Source organism: Anneissia japonica, unplaced genomic scaffold (genome assembly GCF_011630105.1).
Source record: "Anneissia japonica isolate Jap-2015-1 unplaced genomic scaffold, ASM1163010v1 scaffold3531_len492141_cov184, whole genome shotgun sequence".
Lineage (NCBI taxonomy): Eukaryota > Metazoa > Echinodermata > Crinoidea > Comatulida > Comatulidae > Anneissia > Anneissia japonica.
In genome coordinates this window covers 396,566-417,526 of record NW_022702905.1, presented here as the reverse complement: position 1 = coordinate 417,526, position 20,961 = coordinate 396,566, and the positions used below count along the sequence as shown (strand labels likewise).

The 20,961-nt window shown below is 34.1% G+C and overlaps 4 protein-coding genes across 4 annotated transcripts in view; 2 read left to right on the top strand and 2 right to left on the bottom strand.

Moving 5' to 3' along the window:
• Nucleotides 1-1,385: 1,385 nt before the first annotated feature.
• Nucleotides 1,386-9,156, top strand: LOC117104156 (transcription elongation factor A protein 1-like). The gene is made up of 9 exons (XM_033244849.1): nt 1,386-1,655; nt 2,371-2,439; nt 2,773-2,881; nt 3,722-3,928; nt 4,414-4,476; nt 4,763-4,917; nt 5,781-5,927; nt 7,115-7,186; nt 8,067-9,156. Exons 1-9 carry the CDS (start codon nt 1,593-1,595, stop codon nt 8,073-8,075), a joined length of 894 nt encoding a protein of 297 aa, XP_033100740.1. The 5' UTR covers nt 1,386-1,592; the 3' UTR covers nt 8,076-9,156.
• Nucleotides 9,157-10,974: 1,818 nt separating this feature from the next.
• LOC117104158 lies at nt 10,975-13,341 on the bottom strand. The gene is made up of 3 exons (XM_033244853.1): nt 13,261-13,341; nt 13,014-13,051; nt 10,975-12,689 (listed from the first exon to the last, which is right to left on the bottom strand). The coding sequence occupies exons 2-3, from the start codon at nt 13,042-13,044 to the stop codon at nt 12,043-12,045; spliced, it is 678 nt and encodes a 225-aa protein (XP_033100744.1). The 5' UTR covers nt 13,045-13,051; nt 13,261-13,341; the 3' UTR covers nt 10,975-12,042.
• A 114-nt stretch (nt 13,342-13,455) lies between these two features.
• Nucleotides 13,456-19,405, bottom strand: LOC117104159. The gene is made up of 3 exons (XM_033244854.1): nt 18,976-19,405; nt 14,390-14,520; nt 13,456-13,819 (listed from the first exon to the last, which is right to left on the bottom strand). The coding sequence occupies exons 1-3, from the start codon at nt 19,055-19,057 to the stop codon at nt 13,682-13,684; spliced, it is 351 nt and encodes a 116-aa protein (XP_033100745.1). The 5' UTR covers nt 19,058-19,405; the 3' UTR covers nt 13,456-13,681.
• A 1,167-nt stretch (nt 19,406-20,572) lies between these two features.
• LOC117104144 overlaps nt 20,573-20,961 on the top strand; it is a 3,139-nt gene continuing 2,750 nt past the window's right edge. The window contains exon 1 of the mRNA XM_033244828.1: nt 20,573-20,693. The gene's annotated coding sequence lies outside the window, so the exon portion shown is untranslated. The remainder of the gene's footprint in view (nt 20,694-20,961) is intronic.

Genomic DNA, 20,961 nt, shown 5'->3' with positions numbered 1-20,961 from the left:
GTTAATAATAATAATAATAATAATAATAATAATAATAATAATAATAATAATAATAATAATAATAATAATAATAATAATAATAATAATAATGTAGTTTTATATAGCGCACAAATCCATCTAATGTAAGTTAAATTACTACTAAACGGTAGACATGGTAGATTATGGTATGGTAATTTTCTAAATGTCTGCCAAAAAAATCGGGAATAAATTGAAATGAACACCTTTTAAAGGGATCAATTAAGCTACCTAGCTAAAATATTACGAGGATGTTAATGTTGTAGAACCTTAACCTTTGTTTTAGCTCTTGGCAAACAGTGCATGCTTTAAGCATGCCTTGATCAACAGGACAATCAGGAACAAAAGTTCATTGTTGTATGAAAGAGTGTCTTGCGGGACGAGACCAGGCAGAATGAGAGTGAAAACGGAGGCCATAAAGAGGATTTACAAAGATGGGTTGACTTTTACAGATCGAAGACGATTTATCAATCCAACGTCGAGACTCTCAAAACAACTAACTCAGTAGTTCTTTTCAGAATTTATGTGGTGTCCGCAAACATTAAATATATATACTATTAGTTAGGCCTATTATAATCTCTTTACTACGGTGAAAATAAAAGCTATTTCCTCATCATCAAGTATTATTGTAATTGTTGTCGGACTATCAAATTTACCTGAACGATTTTTCAAAATATTATTAGGCCTATCTACTATTGTGCTTGTATAGCGCACTGCTATGCGCTTTCCAGAAAATTATAGAGAAAAGTGAAAAGGAGAGCAACTAAATGGACATTGATAAAAATAAGTCAAATAGGAAAATATTGAAGAAGAAAAACTAATCAGACTGAACTTGAAGGATCTGTCACCGAGGAGCCCCTCGAACGTTCAGCCGGGCAGTTTATTTGATCCAGACTTTAGGAAAATTCAAACGACCTGTTGAAGCCAAATTGTTTGAGTGAAGGGCGAGCTGTCGCAGGTAACAACAGGACTTAAGGGCTGATCTAGACTCCTAGAGAAGTCCGAAAGGGAGGTGGTGGGAGGGCTAATAGTGGGGCCGATCGAGAACACCCCAGGGGTCCGGGGCATGACCCCGCGAAAATTTGGTGCTCTGACGCTCGAAAATAACCTATGATTTGCTTTGGGTGAATGATCAATGTTTTTTTTTTCTCTTCCTTCTATTTTCTCTATGGTTACAGTTTGCTGTAAAACCTCGAATAGAAGCCCAATGGGCTTAATCTCGAGAAGAGCCTAACTCGAATTGAAGCCCCTCTTTAGTTTGCGAAAGTAGTCTCGAAAGGATAGCTTCTTATATACAGTACTGTAGTTTCCAAAACTGTACTAAAATCGCGGGAAACGTAGTCAACACGTGAGGGCGGGTGTCAAGCTTTTACACATCATCCAACCATACCGTGTGCGCAGTGTGGCTTCTGGATCAGAGAGCTTTTCTTTCTAACCAAAGCGCGACGAGGGAGGAAGAAGCTTTTGTTGTGTTTGATGGCTGTTGTAGTACTAGAGGCCTGGGCCTAAACTTGTTACGCAAGGCAAGGAAGTGGCCACTATTTCCAATTTCGGTTAGCGGAACAAACTTTTCAAATATGACTTCAAGTGACGTTTTCAAAATAGGCAAAAGGCTTGAGCAAATAATATCTAAAAATGAGGTATGTTATTTTTTAAATAAGTTAATATTGTGGTTCAAAATAAAGTGACATCACCATCAGACTAGGCCTAGGCATACGACGCATTACAAAACAGGTTATTTCTCTCTGATGGCCAGTTTAGACCTCTCTCTAATACAAATGTGTGCGTGCTAGCCAGCCTAGCTGTTTGATTGTTTACTTTATTTATTGGATGCAATTGGTGATCGGATTGTGCTTTTAAAGTTTTTATAATAAATACGAGTTTTATTTGGTACGGCTTCTGGAACACATGTTATGAATATGACTAAGAATTTATAATATTAATGTACAACCTGGATCTACCAACCCGGGGTGGGGGGGGGGTCGCACGCAAGCATTATAGGTGGTCAGTCAGTGGACAAAGTGTCAGTAAAGGGAGTCTGTGAAATGAAAGATTACTGTGTTCACAAAAAGGGGTATTTTGTCATCAACTATGTTCTGTATAATTTTAATATACATTTTTAATATATATTTTTTTTAATATATATTTTTGGTACTGTACCAAAATATAATGTATGAACATAATTTATCATTAAAAATTGTTTTAGTTTTATGGACTTACTGAATCGATCAAGTTTTAGTAGTAGAACAGTTGTTTAAAATGTAACCAGATTTTAATACAAATGCTAAAAAGCCTTGTGTGTGCTTTTGAGTAAGTGGAATACTGCCTTATTTATTTCTGTATTCCTATAATCAGAATGCAGATGAAGCATTAGATTTGCTGAAACGTCTCAAAGAACTGCCTATCACCCTGGAAGTACTTCAGGTAAGAACATCGTCTTATTTAAACTTGAATAGAATAATTTTCTACAGTCTTAAGTACAAATAAAAGAGTGTTACTTGTTTCAGTTTGATTAATAAGATAGGAATATGAGGTAAATTATCTGACTTAAGGAATGGCATATTGTTTTGATGAATTGTTATTTTATCATTAAAGAATGTATTGCTTTTTTATTATTTAATGTTAACATGTAAATTATGACCACCTTCATTTCACTGTTTACTTTTTAATATACTGTACCGTTGCTAATGCAACATGTAATTTTAAACAAAGAAAGAGTTCTATTGTTCAGTGTTTGTTTTTTTTTTATATATCTAGAAAACAAGAGTTGGAATGTCTGTAAATGCATTGCGGAAAAAGAGTAGCAATGAAGAAGTGAATGGGATAGCCAAGTCATTAATCAAAGCCTGGAAAAAATTACTACCTGGTAGGTATAGAAATTCTTATGAGAGAGGAATAAAAGGGAACTGTATAGGGAGCCACTACTGGTTTGTCCTCAGACATTCTAAATATGTATACATAAATACTGTAGAAATACTGTTAGAAATATGAAACATGGAAGTGTAATGTTTTTGTATGTAGTATAATGCAAAAGTTTTAAATGGGTAATAGAAAGTAATACATTAATTTTTTTAATAAATTAAATTTTCAAATAACTTAAATTTATATACATTTTTTTAGAATAAATTACAAAAGTTTATTTGATAATTCAATTATAATTATGTTTCTTTTCTTAAAAATCAGTGTCAAATTATTAGGTCAATATCTGTGTATCATGCCTTGCTTGTAACTTGACAACCCCATGATGTTTAGTATTTCATTGTGCTGTAATGTTGAAGCAGCAAGGTTCTAGAACTCTTTTCCTGACAGCCTGAGGAATTTATATGATGATAAAAGCATGTTTAATGATATGAGATGATTTTTCCCCCTTTTTTACACTGATTTTTAATATATTTTATAAATTTTAACTATGGTGTACACATTTTAAAATTTTATAAAGAATTGTATTGAGCCCTCTGCCCATGGTTTCCTCTCTTGGATATTTGTTTAATTTGGAATTTGTAATAAATAAATAACATAAAATGAAATTACATAAAATGAAATAACATAAAATAAATTGAAATAGACCTTTAAAAAGTATTGGATGTATATGATGGTGTATTTCTCTATGTCACAACACAAACCACAAGGGTGGAAGCACAATCATGGAGCATTGCAAATTTACAAATATCTGTTTATATTTTTTTAATGTCTTTTGGCTAAATAGATCAAAACAAGAGTGTTGTTAAAGAAGAGAAAGCTGGGGATTCAAACCGCAACTCCCCCATGCCATCCGAAGACAGCAACAGCAGTGTTCATGATACAGAGTCAAACAGTGATGTGTCGCAACGTGGCAAAATGTCTGTTCCGAAGACTAATGACACCGTGCGAGAAAAGTGTAGAAGCATGATCGCTGCTGCCTTGAGGGTGCCTAGTAAGTCAATGAATTTGATCAAATTCTACGTGTACTACTGTGTATTATACTAATATAAAAAAGTAAAAGAATATTAATTGTGATATGTTTGTATTGAATAGCAGCCGTGTACTGTACAATATATCAGTACCAATGTATCTATCAGTGCAAAAAATATAGTATTTTGATATGAGTTCTCTCATTGAAATAGCATTTGCAGTACCCGTTGCTAATTGGGGGCTAGATTCAACACTAGTCACTAAGCTCAGTGGTCTAGTTGTTATGACAACAGACTATTTTTCTGGAGGTCGTCTGTTAGATTCCCACCGAATCCCTTGTGATATTTGAGAACATACTTGGTATTCGGTACGGTAACACGTCAAGTAGGGCAAAACATCACTCCTATAAAAAATATGGTACTTATTAACATGTATCTGAGATATGTTTATTGTCTTGTTTATGATGTGTTTCATAGTTCTATATGAATGTTTGTGATTTACTTACAGTTGATATTGAAGATAAATCTGGATTTCAAGATCCAGATGAGCTTGGTGCTATCATTGAAGATTATATCCTTTTATACATTTTAAAATGTATTAGAACACACACAAACAATTGTTGAATTTGTTCAATCTATGACAAACCATTGTGTGGGTTGAATGCCTGTAAGTAGAATACTATAAATCAGCTGTAGAGGGCTCCCTACATAATAGAAAAATGTAGTTGTACAATATATGCAATATTATGTAATTAACAAATGTAAGTTTTTTTTTTGGTAGATATGATTAAACATTTTTACAATTTTGTATTATTAATATGCTACCTGCTGAATGCTCCTTAACATGATGAGGTTACGCATTTATACTAAATTCACGAACACAGACCAGAAGTACAAGAACAAAGTGCGAAGTCGTGTATGTAATCTGAAAGACTCTAAGAATCCTGAACTTCGCCGGCGCGTACTATGTGGGGAAATAAAGCCAGAGGAAATAGCTAATATGACACCTGAGGTATGCCAGTAAATGTGGTTTTTTTTTTTTAAGCTGGATCTTAATTCCAGTAGATGTGTTTAAATCTCCATCTTAAGCCCCCTTCAGATAGACGTTGCTGCAATATTGGTCAGTAATCATGATGACATGATTGCTGGCATATAACCTTTCAAACAGTGGCTTTGTTACTGCAATATTTCCGCAATCTGACGCTTTTCTGTCTGAAGGGGTCCGGCAGATTGGCGTAATATTGGAAGAACAGTGAAAGAAATAAAGAACTTGCGCACAATCGTGCACAAGTTGAACCTTGTTTATTGGTTTTGCTTCAATGTGCAGGCCAGCTTACCCTTTCAGACAGAGCAAGGCTGTAAGCCATTACTATTTTGGCAATTATTACTAGGTGGTTGTTGGTAAGTAAGCTGGCATAGCAGCACAGTATATCAACCCTTTCAAACAGAAACCCATGCTAGTGTGCTTACCGCAATATTCCAGTATTGCAGCTGTGTCTGAAAGGGGCTTAAAAGCCAACTCAGACAGCGTTGTACGACGCAGCCCGATGCGATTTGTTGTCGCGTCGGGTCTGTGTGAGTTAAACGCAGACACGATGGTGTGCGTCGGGGGCAGTTGCATCGTAGAATATTAAACATGTTCAATATTTCTCATGACGGCTTAAGACTGTCCCCGAAGATAAATCGGGTCGGACTGCGTCGGCCGACGCTGTCTGAGTTAGCCTTTAGAGGTATAAAATTTGTGGTAAAGTATGGAAAACCTGAACATTAAAAAAAAAAATTAATTAAAAATCGCTCATTTAAATGTATTCAATAAACTAAGTGGCTTATCATACCTAATGAAAACTGATAAATTTTTTCAATTGTCTTTAACAGGAAATGGCTAGCAATGAAATGAAAGACCTACGGAAAGAATATACCAAGGAGTCCATCAGGGATCATCAGATGGCCAAGACCAGTGGAACCACCACTGACCTACTCAAATGTGGAAAATGCCAAAAGAGGAACTGTACATACAACCAGGTACAACACTATGCAGACCTTTTGACACTACATCACCTTTACAACACTGGGCAGGCCTGTTAACACTACATTAACTTTACAATACTGTGGAGTCCTGTTAAGACTATATCACTTTTACAACACTGGGCAGGCCTGTTAACACTACATTAACTTTACAATACTGTGGAGTCCTGTTAAGACTATATCACTTTTACAACACTGTGGAGGCCTGTTAACACTACATTAACTTTACAATACTGTGGAGTCCTGTTAAGACTGTATCACCTTTACAACACTGTGTAGGCCTGTTAACACTGCATTACCTTTACGGTATTGTAGGGACGTAGTTATGGTGGGTGGGGGTGTCAGGGCCACCCAGTCTAAAGCTAATTTCATGGCCCTCCACCCACCCTTATTAGCCCACTTTTCCATCCTTAAAAATTCAACATTATTATATAGATTTTACCAATGTTATCACCCACCTACCTTTAAAATGTCTATAACCACCCTTAGTTTTCTATAGCTACAACCCTGATACTGTGGATTCCTGTTAAGACTATGTCAACTTTACAACATTACATCAGAGGCCTGTTAACACCACATCACATTTACAACACTGTGCAGGCCTGTTAACACCACATCACATTTACAATACTGTGGAGACCTGTTAACACTACATCACATTTACAATACTGTGAAGGCCTTTTGACCTCACATCACGTGTACAGAAATAGTACAAGCATGTTAACCCTTAACAATTGAACATAGTTAGATTCAAAACACTCAGTGGAAACATAATAATTTTATAACATTTTTAAAACACTTGTGGAGGGTTGTTAAGCACCTGCCGCTCACCTGTACAACACTAGAGGCCTGCTAACCACATCTGTACAACACTAGTTGAGACCTGTTAACTCCACATTGTGTGTACAAAACGAGTGTAGGCCTGTTAACCACATATACCGTACAACACATTTTCTATCGATTGCTTGTAGTGTGACATTCATGATAAAATAATAGTATAGAATAGCTCTCACTGGTTACTGTACCATGGATCTGCATATTTTTCTTCGCTGAGCCATTTTCACTCTATACTGCAGTATAATTTACCATACAATTATTGAATTATTATTATTGGGGTATCAATAATATTTATTATTAATGAATTTCTGTAAAATTGTTTCTATCACATACTTTTTTGTTTTTAGGTACAAACTCGTAGTGCTGATGAGCCGATGACAACCTTTGTATTTTGCAATGAATGTGGTAATAGATGGAAAGTGAGTTCACAAAATTATTTACAATTTATATCATATTAATTTTATTATAAGTAAAAATACTAAGTGTGAATGAAGATAATGATAATGAGCCGCTATATCACGTAGTGCGAAGGTCTGTAAGCACTTTACCATATGGGGATTGCCATCCCAAAACCAGCGTACTGTTGCTATGTTAACTTAAAGTGAGTAATTAGCATAAGAATTGTATACTTCAGTACAGAGAAACCATAATACATTTACTCATAACGTTGGCAATATTAATTCGATTCCAGTAAATGACCCATCATATTAAAGGTTGTGATATGGAGAATAAGAAAATATTTAAAAGTAATTTTTTTGTCACTGATGCTCATTTTGGGATGGCAAGCCTCTAATATGTCAACCATTGGATTAAACACGTATGACACATACTCAACTCCTTTGGGAAGTACAGTATACCATAATGTTGTAACTAGTGATCAATTCATTGGTACTCAAACATACCTGACTTGTACTCTGTGGTGCAGAAAAAAACCTGCCCATGTATAAAACTAAATGCAACCTCAAGGTTGAGAACAATAGTCACACACATATGTGCCAATGGCTCCCCCACAAATAGACAAATTGTTTAGCTAATAATCTTAAACAGTAAATAGTCTGTCTTTGAATTTCTTTTGTGTATAATATAAGTTATTAACTTTCAAATAAAATGTTTACTTGGCTAATTTACCGACACATCAATCATACTACTAAATATTTTTGGAATAGACATTTAAATTAGCTAGCAGTAAATAATGGCTTTTAGTATACATTCTGTAAAGTATTTAATTACGTAATTAGTGTTTTAAATGAACAGGTCACAATTTATTTCAGTTTTGTTATTTTATCTTTTTCCATTTAGTTCTGCTGAAATCATCTACATGTCTTGGATCAAGTGATTCCCGATTACTCCAGTAGCAGGTCAGAACCGTCACATCTTTCAAAAATTGCTATGGATTGCATCTCGTCTACTGCCCTCAACCTCTAGTCATTTAGTATCGTGGAGTATTAGAATTTGTTGATAATTGCTGAATGTATATAAATGCTGTGTTTACACTCAAAAGGGTGTTATTTTAAAGTAAACAGTGTCAACCTAAAGGATCATGTTTGTGAAATACATAATTTTAAGAAGACTTTAAATGGACAATTTATGATACCTTCCTATTTAATCTATGAGTAGAAATATGGCTAGTTATATACCTGTGCTATGTGAACAACTGTGATGTTGAAGTTAAATAGATCGTCATTCAAGTCCTGTGGAAGTTTGTGCACAATAGGGCCGTAGCTTCAAAGACTGCATGTTTGTTAATTGTGCTACTGTATTTGTGAATCCTCTGCCATTTTGAAAGCATGTATAACTAGGAAAAACTAAAGTATTATTAGCTGGTGTTGAGTGGATTCATTATTATCTTTGTAGCTGAAAAATTTATTTGAAAAATACCTTTGATTGTGTAGCATAGACTTGAGGTTGTTAATTCACTTGATGGTATGTAAACATTGATTCATTAAAACAATATTAAACTTTAAATCATAATAATAATAATAATAATAATACTGTACATTGATAAAATATTGAGATAGATTGATGATTAGATTTGAAGGTAATTGATACGTGAATGACGTTGATAATGGAGATTGTGATGATGTTGGCCTATAATCCTTTATCTACAGATGATGGAGACCTCCACTTTTTTTGAATATTGATATTCAATATTATGAAATCAACATACTGTACTAGAGAACAAAGTATAGATTGAATGTTTAGTTTAAAATGATGACTGTGTTATGAATATTTAACAAGAAGCTTCCAATCATGTTCTCATCATTTTACAAAATTAAACAGAACATGACATTGCTTGGGTTTATTATGTTTACCATAGTATATTCCACTAAACTTACAAATGTTCTCATTTGAAATGTACATGGAATAAAATATGCTTTTTTCAGAATAACAGTGATTTCCATGACAACCATTATTTAGTAGTACTGCATTCTGTTTACAGCAATCTGTAAAGCTGATTATATGCCATCAAATAGGTGATGTAATAAAATCGTATTAAGTTTCGCATTATAGTTGTATGAAAAAAAGAGGTCTCTGGTGGGAATCAATCTAATACTAGTCATCATATACTAGTACTACATTCTGACTACAGCAATCTTAGAAGCTGATTATATGCCATCAAATAGGTAATAATACAGTGCTCAAATATATAGGAACATGATGTTATAAAATCGTATCAAGTTCCGCATTAAAGTTGTATGAAAAAAAGAGGTCTCTGGTGGGATTCGATCTAATTCCACTAGTCTTTCGTCCCTCATACAGCTTGTGGGCTCACACATATTGGAGCCAAAATTGAAATATTTACATGAAATAAAATTATATATATATCTCCACTTTGTGTGGGAATTTCAGTTAGTTGCATTAGAGAAAGTGCCTGGGAGTTGGATCTGCGTGTATATCCTATAGGTCTCCATGGTCTAATGGGTATGATACTTTCCCCTACTTGCCTTTATAACAAGAGGTTTTAGGTTCGAATCCCGCCAGAGATACTTTACATACTGCTGAATAAAGGAACTTTTCGGACTATGTTCGTACGATTTTAACATCTTTTTATATATGTGTGAGTGTGTGTGTGATTCTCCTTCAGTTATACGGTCCAAATTGGAATTGACCTGTTCTTTACTGCTCCAGAGGCGTTTAAACAAAATATAAATTGAATACATTTATCTCTCGAATGAATAGTTTCGTTCCTTGATAACATCGTCTGTAGGTTGTTTTGACAATGATTTTAAATTATTGTCAACCGTTTTATTAGTCAAAAACTGTTGGTGGGAGGTTAGTGAGCAACTGGACTGATAAGTTTGCAATGAATTTATCCTTTGGCGAACCAAGTACCAAACAAAAAAGAATGGAATGGCCTCTCACAGCAACCGATAAGTCACGATAGACAGTCTTCAGATCAGAGAAGAATGCCAATCATTTAGCTACAAAACTAAAAAGATTCAAGGTTTGATTGGAGGCGTTTCTGAAAGTGATTAGGCCTACGCAGTGACTGTCTATTAATGTCTATGATGAGAGGACTGAAGAGTTCATCTGGTAGGCCTACTTTTTATAAGCCTCTTGTCATTCATTACAATCTAATACAAACATGTATATTAATTCAATAATTTATTTAAAATGTATAAAAAAAGTATGTGTCGCTGTCGAGATCAACGATAGACAGAAGTAAACAAGGAACATTGTGGGTTTTCATACGGTCGACAGAAGATAGGTTTTATTTGTTTTTTTTAAATTTATTTATTTTTTTTTTTTTTTGGTAAATTTGGTACTTAGGTCACATTTTTTCACATAAACTGGTATTATCCCCAGCATATCATTAGTGCCAGTAGTGACGTTGCATAAACTGTTATTCGGCAGAAAACCGGGATCATTTTAAGAAACTCGGTTTTTCTGTATTTCATTTATATCGTTACAATAATTATATCCATGTCATGTCTCATTCATTGTAAAGCCGCTTTATTTAAGCTGTTTCAACCTTTAAATGTTTAATGTTTTGTAATTCTTATATTGTCAGTAAATATTTCAATTTCAATTTATGGTCATTTGCAACGCTCACATTACATTACATAGAAATTACTGTGGCTCTTTTTCACATAAAACCAAGTACAATGAGCAACAGACGAAGTAGCACTAAAGAGAGAGATATCAGAGTAAACAGTACAAATGATGATATATAGTAAACAAAATTAAACAATCTAATACAAACATGTACATTAATTCAATAATTTATTTAAAATGTACAAATACTGTGTGTGTCACTGTCGAGATTAACGGTAGACAATGAACATTTTGGGTTTCTATATCGGTCTTTATATGGGTTTTTTTCAAACTTTTTTTTTGGATAAATATGGTACTTAATAGGTCACCTTTTTTCTCATAAACGGATATATCCTCAGCATATTATTAGTGTAAGTAGTGACGTTGCATGGTAATGGTAATGGATGTAAAACTGTAAAGTGAATACTAGGTCTATGGGAGCGGCGACCTTAAAAGCGTGATCATCGTACAACTTCAGTTTGCATATATGAGTAGAAAGTGTAGAGGAGCTAGACCGGAAATAGGAAGGGGACTGACGACATAAAATATTCTTCGCCAGCAAACCGGGATCATTCATCATTTTTTATTTATATGGCTAAATTAATTATATCCATGTTTTGTATTGCTGTTGTGATTCGTGCTTATAATTATTTGATAAAAAACGTATGTCCCATCGGGATTTGAACCCCAGACCTTCCGATTACCGTTATACTCTTCCAATTGAGCTATGAGACCAAGTGGTTATACAGCCTTGGGATTTCCAATTAGGACACCTTTTTTCTCAAGATATTGCGTAAAACACAATGGATAATAGTCAATCATATAAAAGTAACTTTGTTATGGAGATACAACTCCACTAGTGTTTTTTAAATATGATACCGTAATAAATATCAGAGAAAAACTTCTGTCCCCCATCAGGATTCGAACCCAAGACCTTCCGATTACCGTTCGGATTTTCTGGCAAATATTTATTCTCATCTTTAAACAACAGCAATGAAGGTGTATCTCCATACCAAAATTACTTTTATGTGCTTATAATTATAAGTGTCTATGTCCGTGATGATTTGTATAGCAATATAGCAGTGAAATCATAAATACGGCAAATAACCGGAAAGATAACGTCGTGGTTAAAATGCCCTGTTGGATCAACCGGAATGTAATTCAACATAATCCCAAGACACGTTACAGCTATCATCAATTGTGATTACTATTGATATCAAAACGTGTAATAATTATTTCTTCAATCATCGGGAGTATCAGATTCGCTGTGCTCTTTCCTTTTTATATTGTGTTTGTTATATTTTCTAATATATTTTTTGTCTCTGAAGCTTTCACCGAGCGGTTTTCCGATGTTGGAATAATCTTCTTCTTGGCTAAACATTGAGACGTAATCTTCTTGGTCTCTATAGAACTGTGGGCATGTTCTACTTGTTGCAGTTTTGCTATTGTCCATCGACTGACTTGACGTAGGTCGGTCATAATTATGTGAGAAAGATGCAAAACGTGATCCCATAGACATATAGTCATCAGCATTAATAGGAGGAATAGACAATGATTCCATAGATCTAGCGGTACTGATGGTAGCTCCGGGTTGTGCGTAGTGTTGGTTAAGTGCTGACATGCTGCTGTACATTGGCAAATGATATTCACCATCTCCTTCACTCATGTCTTTCAACGACATAAAGGAGCTTAGGGATGCTCGACTGAGGCGTACCTCGGGCACAGTATATGTGATGTCATCCGTTCTTAGCTCTGCATAATCATTTTTGGAATCGTCGTTTATTTTGCCATGTTGCATGTTGCGTACATTATGTTCTACGTTAACATAATTTAATTGGGTAGGGGTTGAGCTTCTCTCACTACTTATGGTTCTAACTTGTTTAATGTCTGAAAATTGTAAAAGAACGTAGTACGATTAAAGTTCACTGATGTGCTTACTTACAAAAGTATATTTTAGTTCAAGAGTATCACACACTTGGTTGTTGTAATCATTCAATAGACTTTCATTTATTAGGCTCAAGCGACTGAATTATAACACATGTCCCGTTAATAAATAAATCTAAAACTGTATGCCTAAAAGAGAGTTTTTGCATACACAAGACTATGAAACATATTTATGTAGCTTCGGCCTTCACTGTTTACTTTAAAAGATCCAAAACTTAAAACGAACTCATCATAAAAGTTTACTTGTCATGTGTCGGTAATACTTACTATGATCTCCAGCTATTTGTCTGTAAAGCATCAATAACCTAAATAAATGTAAAATTTTACTTTTAAAACATATTTGTTTAATATTCGTGCACGCCATGTGTTATATTTTGGTTGATTTTTCAAAGAAATTATGAACAAAAAAGCAATTGTCTTGTGCTGAAATGCCAATGATGTTTATTTGCAGACCATCGGTTTTGACAAAAAAAAAAACAAAAAAAAACTAAAAACAAAAAAAAAAAACACCTACCTTTTACGATATATAAATGATATTATCAACGCAGAAATCAAAACAAGTAGAACTAAAATTGGTAAAATCACACGAGTTTTGCCATCTGAAATGAAACATCAAAAGAAAATTGACGGTACATATGGCGGTCATCTTGGACGTCATTTTTAAATTATTCGTTATTCATTGGGTCAGAGAAATCAACTGCTAAAAAGTAATTTATGCCTATTTTCAGTGTATAGGCGGCCACTTTGGATATTGACTGTTAACGTGATGGTAACGGGTATCGTGAAAATTTGTTACCTAACATTTTTCTTAACCTCATACCGGTACCTTACTAAATGGAAATCAAGCACTATCTCAATGTGGGCATTCAGCAAATCCTACGGAAATACATCTCAAACCAGACTGCTTTGTGAATTAGACCTAGGCCTATATACTATTATTGAAACTGAATTCTCACCATCGTTCCACTCTTGACAAATGTGGTATTTAAAGGAAAGAAGTATATTCCTAATTTCATCTCTGTTGAATCGTTGTAGAATGCACCAACTATTTTACCATCGTCAATAATTTTAACCTTTAGTGAAAATAAAATTATATGGCAATAATATCCGTTTGCGTCAGAACTCATAGAAATTCATAAATCTATATAAATAAATAAATAACCTGTGCAGACAAATCTGTTGTCTACAAATTGTTCGTACGTATTTTTTAACGGATATTAAAATCCATACACCTTATCATACATAATTAATGAAGTACAGTATAACAACTTAATTTAGGTTATATTTTTTAATGGTTTTAGAAGAAATTTAAAAAAAAATGTAGACAGCACCATACACCTTATCATACATAATTAATGAAGTACAGTATAACAACTTAATTTAAGTTATATTTTTTAATGGTTTTAGAAGAAATTTAAAAAAAATTTAGACAGCACTAGAGACAACATTTAGAGGACTCGAGTCCAGTCATTATTTGTTAAATAAAAATGGTTGCACACGGTTTACCACTGTACGGTAGTGGTAGCAGCCAATCCATTGAACTGTTGTTTAATTGTATAAATTAGGAGTAGAGAAAAGGGCGTTTAGTTATAAAAATTGCTACATTATCACATACTGTACCATGACATTTTTGTATTACTTACCGTTATATTTGTCGGTGGATTTGGTTTTCTAACACGATATTTAAGATTGTTAACATACGTATCGGTGTTTAATATGCAGCTTTTTTGAGACTTACTTGACGTTGCAGACACGTTGACAATCATCTTATGGTCTACGTAAAAACAAAATCCAAATTTCAGTCATTTATAAAAGTTTGTCCAGGCCCGTAGCATGACTTAATTTGTGGGAGGTTCGTTTCAGTGGAAAAGTGGACCATTTGGAAAGCAATACAGTAACGTAATATTGTTAGCTGGGAAAGCTTAAGAAATGCCGACTTGAAATACTTTTGGCTTGTATGTCTCCGATACTCTGGAGAACATCGTAAATATGTCTACGAATATCAATTTTTCGTTTTTAAATGCGGACCTTCTCCAGTTTTTGTGCTGTTCGTCGTAACCCCTTACTTACCCCCCCCCCCCCCCGACTTCCCCCACTTTACGGGCCAGTTGTCCAGTATTTGAAACTTCCTTATTATTTAATTTATTATATTTTTATTATATTTATTAGATTGTAATTAGGATTATCTGAATTTGAACATAACGCATGTGACATGGGCAATTTTACCAAACTAAAGCATTATATGGAAGGTCTTCAAAAATTAATCCTCGCGATATGACAGGCCCACGGAGATTGGGTAGGCGGCAACGTCTTAAATTTCAGGAGTGTGACAACTTTCCGAGCTATTTATGCAGGTTCAGAAGTGGTCCCTCAGAATTCAGGAACATACCTAGAATACAGGCCTATGTTACCATTCAGTTTAAGTGGTTTCTAAATCAACTCACTCTTCTACCCTAAAAATGTTCGTTAACTCCTCTCTCTCTCTCTCTTCCATATTTCTGGTTTTCACCAAATATTTGATTTTCTCTTTTCCTGCTTTTATTTTTCTTCCAATTCTTCTTTGTTTACTGTAAAGCCCCGTTCCGCAACCATTTTAGCCGACGACCCAAATTATATATCAAACACTCATACACGGCCCATCAAACCAGAAGCCAATATATCACGTCAGTCGTTTTATACGCAGGAGCGGGTGTCAGAGGAACCACCCGCTTGATTCTTTTATCAGTCAATTAAAAGATACGGTACTATCACCCACAACATCAATTTAAGACGCCTAAAAATGACAACATACGGTAACTTTGAATTACACATTCAACCAAACCACGTAAGTTATCAAATGTTTCAATAAAGTCTTTTCTTTTATTTGAAATTAATGATTTACAGAAAAGTTATTATAAATTAACTTGCTGCCAGATATGTATGGGTTATGCCAAGATATTGACACATAAAATTGCCACAATTTAACCATATGAGAGCACAATTTCCGGGCACCCAGAGGTCTTCTCTAAACTTTCGCACCTCAGCCCCAACCATGTTATCTTTATCTTTTATTACGGTTTTGATGTAGGTAAAGTAAATACATCATAAGTTTTACTTTTTATGCTACCATCACATATATTAATTACTCTATGGTTGCCGATAGCTGATAAAATAATAATAATAATAATAATAATTCTGGATTTATATAGAATTTGTTGGCGCTTCATTTTGACTATAATATCGGTGATGTGATGATGATGAATGTTACTATTTAAAAGTGTCATTTCCGGCCATGTACTATTTTCTCAAATTTTCTCACCTCAGCCCAAACACCGTGTGTGTGTGTGTTGGGGGGGGGGGGCTGATGTGGTTGTGGTCTCACGGCTTTGAAGTTGGTAAAGTAAATACATCAATGAGAATGTTTTTATTTTTTTAAATTTTCTGTACTACATCACACATACTCATTAGATCTCTGTGGTTGCCGAAAATCGCTGATAAAAAATTATGAGAATTTGTTGGCGCTTCATTTTAACTATATAATAGTGTTGTGATGATAATGAATTTTACTATATAAAAGTGTCATTTCCGGCCATGTACAGGAACTATTTCCTCAATGTTTTACATTTTTTGCGCCTCAGCCACAAACATGGTGGTTGTAGACTCACAAAATGTCCCCCACCTTCCAAAACAGCTCTGCGCCTTTGCACGCACCCCTACTACCAAATCCTGCATCTGCCCCAGCATTGAATTACCTTTAAACACACAAACAAGTTTTTTTAAATATTTCTACATGGTTAGATCAACTAGGTCTTCATATCCTGAAATAAAACTGGTCCCGGATGTGGATCACTTCCACTATTAGTAACGCAGTGGGTGTTAAAATAATATAAGCACAGAAAAACAATGCACCTTTGTGCCATTCAAGATACACCGTATGTGATGCGCTAATAACATTCAAAAATAATAATTTTAATCGTTATTTCTTTTATATTTTCATTCTTCCGACAAATGAAAATTACAAAACAAAAGAGGTTGTTTAACAAGTGCACTTGAGGATAACTAAGTAAAAGAAAAAAACTTTCATCAATAAATATGTGCTTATTTTATCTTCTTGAAAACAAAGACAATACACTAATAATATACAATTATACGGATTGAAGGGCTACAGCTAGAATATATTTTACCAATGTTGAGCTGAAACTTTTACTTTTAAAAGTAAAGAACAGGAAAATAGGCTATAATTTATACTTTTTGCATGATCATTATTGTCTGGTACCAATTAATTTAAGGATATCCGTATGCCTCTAAAGAGTCTCTAATTAGCAAAAACCTTATTGTTTCTATGTTGATATTTTTTCATTACAAGTACGTATTATAGGCCTATCTTTACCATCCGTAGCAGCGAAATTGTATAAAAACTATGTTACAAAAGATACATTATTTAATAAGCAGCTGTCTTGAACTCAAAGACAATATCGACGAAAACCAATTTGGAAACAGAAGTGACATGTCCACCTGTCATTATCTAACTAAGTTAATTAACAATATATGAACAATTCAGACAATGTTATAACACACATTACTCAGGGGCGGATCCAGAGATGTCCAAAAAAAAGGGGGGGGGGGCGAAAGTTGGGCCGACGAGACAACACCACCCTAGGGGGTCCGGGGCATTCCCCTCGAAATGTTTGTGTTCTAGATGCCCGAAAATAACATTTGAGGCGTTCTGGGCTTCTTTTTCTTTTTTTCCTTTTTTTTTTACCTCCCAAGAGAGAGAGAGAGAGAGAGAGAGAGAGAGAGAGAGAGAGGGAGGGGGAGCGGCCCCCCCCCAAATCAACCCGTGTTTCTGTTATTACAGATTTTCAAAGGCCTTTACCCTCTTAAATCGTAATAATATTAACGCACAAACTCATTGATCTTAATGTTAATACCTCTCTGCTTCCTTGGATTGAGGAGATTGGGGATTTCTTAAATAATCGAAGCCAATCTGTCATATACAAAGGTACTTTATCTGAACCAAAAACACTAAATGGAGGTGTCCCTCAAAACTAGGCCCAATTTGCTTTATGGTCCAGATCAATGATGCCTTAAATAATCTTACAAATCAACAATCAATGATTCTTAAATATGTCGATAACATAGTTATAATAAGTAACTATGCATTTTTAAATACAAGTAAGATGAATTAAAAACCACTTAAAATAAACCAATAATTTTGAATACTGTGAACTATGAGTGATGTCAGAATGAGCTTTGGTGTTGATGTGATCAATGGGGTTTTGCTTTTGTTCTTGTCCGTGTTTGTAATGACATTTTTTGATGTATTTAATATTTTCTGCTTAGGCAATTTAAAATAATGTGCAATTTACAATTACTACCTTTTCTTCCCCCGCCCCACCCACCCTTAATTGTTTTTTTTCTTCAAATTTTAATATTGACTAAGTAAAATAATTGCCGTCAATATTAACATTAACAATTTGAAATTGAATTGCACAAGTTGAAGTTTAAAAAATGTGGGCCTCAACCTTTAACTTATATATAAAAATGATTGTTATTCTATTCATAATAATCAATTTACTATTATATATATTATAATAGTAAATTTATAATTGTGACTAGAATAACAATAATTGTTATATAAGTTAAAGGTTGTAGGCCTACATTTCTTATACCTTTAACTTGTGCAATCCAATTTCCAATTGTTAATTTTAATATTGACGGCAATTATTTATAATGATAATCCATAATTAATAAATGATAATTTCTTCTTGTGTAAATTTTATATTTTTAATTGATGTAGGCCTACTGTGTTTTTGAATGTCTGAATAAATCCATGAATGAATGAATGAATATCATCGTTCTAACATTATCTAAGGTATAACATCAATATGTCTAAAATGACCTTGTTTTGATTAAGGCAATATCCAATGTTATATTGAAAAAATCGAAAAAGTGGCATAAATATTTTTTCATATGAGACCTATTCATTATTTTCAGAGGGTGACAATAATTGTTCATTTTATGCATTTTTATTCAACTCAACACAAATCTCGACCACCACGAATAAGAAAATCATGTTTATTGTAGGCCCATATATCCAACCACTGCCTACTATGCGTAAGCCTAGATCACAAAGACGGGACTTAACTTTATCGAAATGCAGTACCACTTTTCACTAGAGTTTGATTTCGATCCACACATCATAGAATCATTCTAAATAAATACACATGGTTTAGAGTACAGTACTTACATTCACCCACAGCAGTTCCAAGTAGCAAAAACAGTAGTGCGGCATTCCAAAACATTGAACACATTGTAAATTTTAGAAGCATTTTGACCGATCACACTGAAACCTTTAATGCAGTCAGAGATACGGTCAGATATTATTAGTTCATAACTCAACAACAAACGGATACGGAAGTAATTCAGTATTGAACATTATAGTTCGATAGACGTTAGGATTTTGGTCCTATTATGCATACACTTATAGGTGATTATCTTCGGTAGTCCTTTCCACATGCATCGCTGAACAACCATCAAACACCGTTCAACTATTGTTATGTTTATTTTAATAAATTAATTTACAATATCAATAATTACTATATTTCCAGCACACCACAAGCTAAAATATGTTTCTGAGATAATAAAACATCACGTTTGCTGTTTTGGCGTTTGGTGATTCTTCCAGTTATCAAAAGAATGAGAAAAAGTACTTATGCTTGACCTTCAAGGACCTTGGCCTTAAATGCAAGCTGCTGGTACGCAAACTAAAAGTTCTTATGTAGAACACAATAGTCAATGTAGAAATTCCAGATTTATTTTCATCAAACCCAACATTCACACTCTTTTTGTTTTAATTTGCATCTTAACACCCGCGGTGTCTCCTGAATATGGGCCGGGGTTCTAGAGCGTAAATGAAAATATTTAAGGCAACGAGTACCATATAGGCCCTAATTGAAAAGGGTAAATTGATTGTTTGCTCTTTAAACCTCACTATTTAATTAATTTGAAATATTGTGAATATGACCATTCGTGTGAGCAGTCTAACATGCTAATTGTTTGCCGAATTTTAAGAGTTGATCTGAGCTAGAATGAAGTCTGTTTATTAGGTGTATTAGTCTAGCTGATAATTTACATGAAATAGCCTACTAGGTAACGAACACTATGCTATACACATTTACATGTGTTTAACAAAAATGGGCGTACTACTGGTTTTATTTTGCGAAAATATAGCAAAGATTCTTTGGTACCTGGAGAAGCAGAGCCCAGCCATAATTATATAGGCCTATAATGATTGAATTGCGTGGCGCAGCGCCGTTCTTTTTAAGTACGTGGCCCTTGGTACGCCTATACTTTCGAACAGACGGTGTTTCGAAATGCACGCGTATCGGAACACACCGTTGAGAGCTCGCTAGTTAAAAAACGCATGAAAATTGGTATTTGCAGAGTTTTAAAAACTTTATTTATAATACTGTAACTGCATTTTTTCAAATTGCACCAAGCGCTGAGTCCAAAACTCTTGACAGAATGGTTAATTTGAGCCGTATATTCCTCATACTGTTTAACTTCATTATTTTGGCGAGTTACTATTATTTATTATAGAATAGGTTTAGAATTAGAAATAATCTAATCTAGCCTAGGCCTAGGCCTATTATATATTAATAAATCGTCTAAAATAGTAATGTCGGTGTAGGCCTAACCAGGCCTAGATCTAAGGGACATATGTAGAAACGTCTTGTCGGAAAAAGAAACACAACATGTTGCTGATTGGGCTTGGGACGATGCACTAACCCCACGAATACTTGAAATGTATTTTGGTTTTTATTGTCTTAAAAAATACTGCTCAATATCAACATTCCACATGATGCTTGTTTTCAGATTATAGGAATATGTGCTATCGGCTTATCGTGGTACGTTCTTTCATCTGATAGTTTACCAGCTGAACTGAAGTTCCTACAAGGAGCAAAGGTAGGCATCAGATGAGCTTAGACATTCGCAAAATTTACGTCACAGCTTATTAATATTATTACATCTTGTCCCTTATTTTTACTTAGTCCTGGTTTACTCCTACTTCTTACTCTGATAATGTTTATAACATATACATATAGGCCCTATACTATTATATATAGGCTTATATATAATATATTAATACAAACGAAAATGAAACCATTGCATACGTTGACATAATTAAAACATAAAATGTTTTCAAGACGAATATTTCTGACACGCCTGTGTC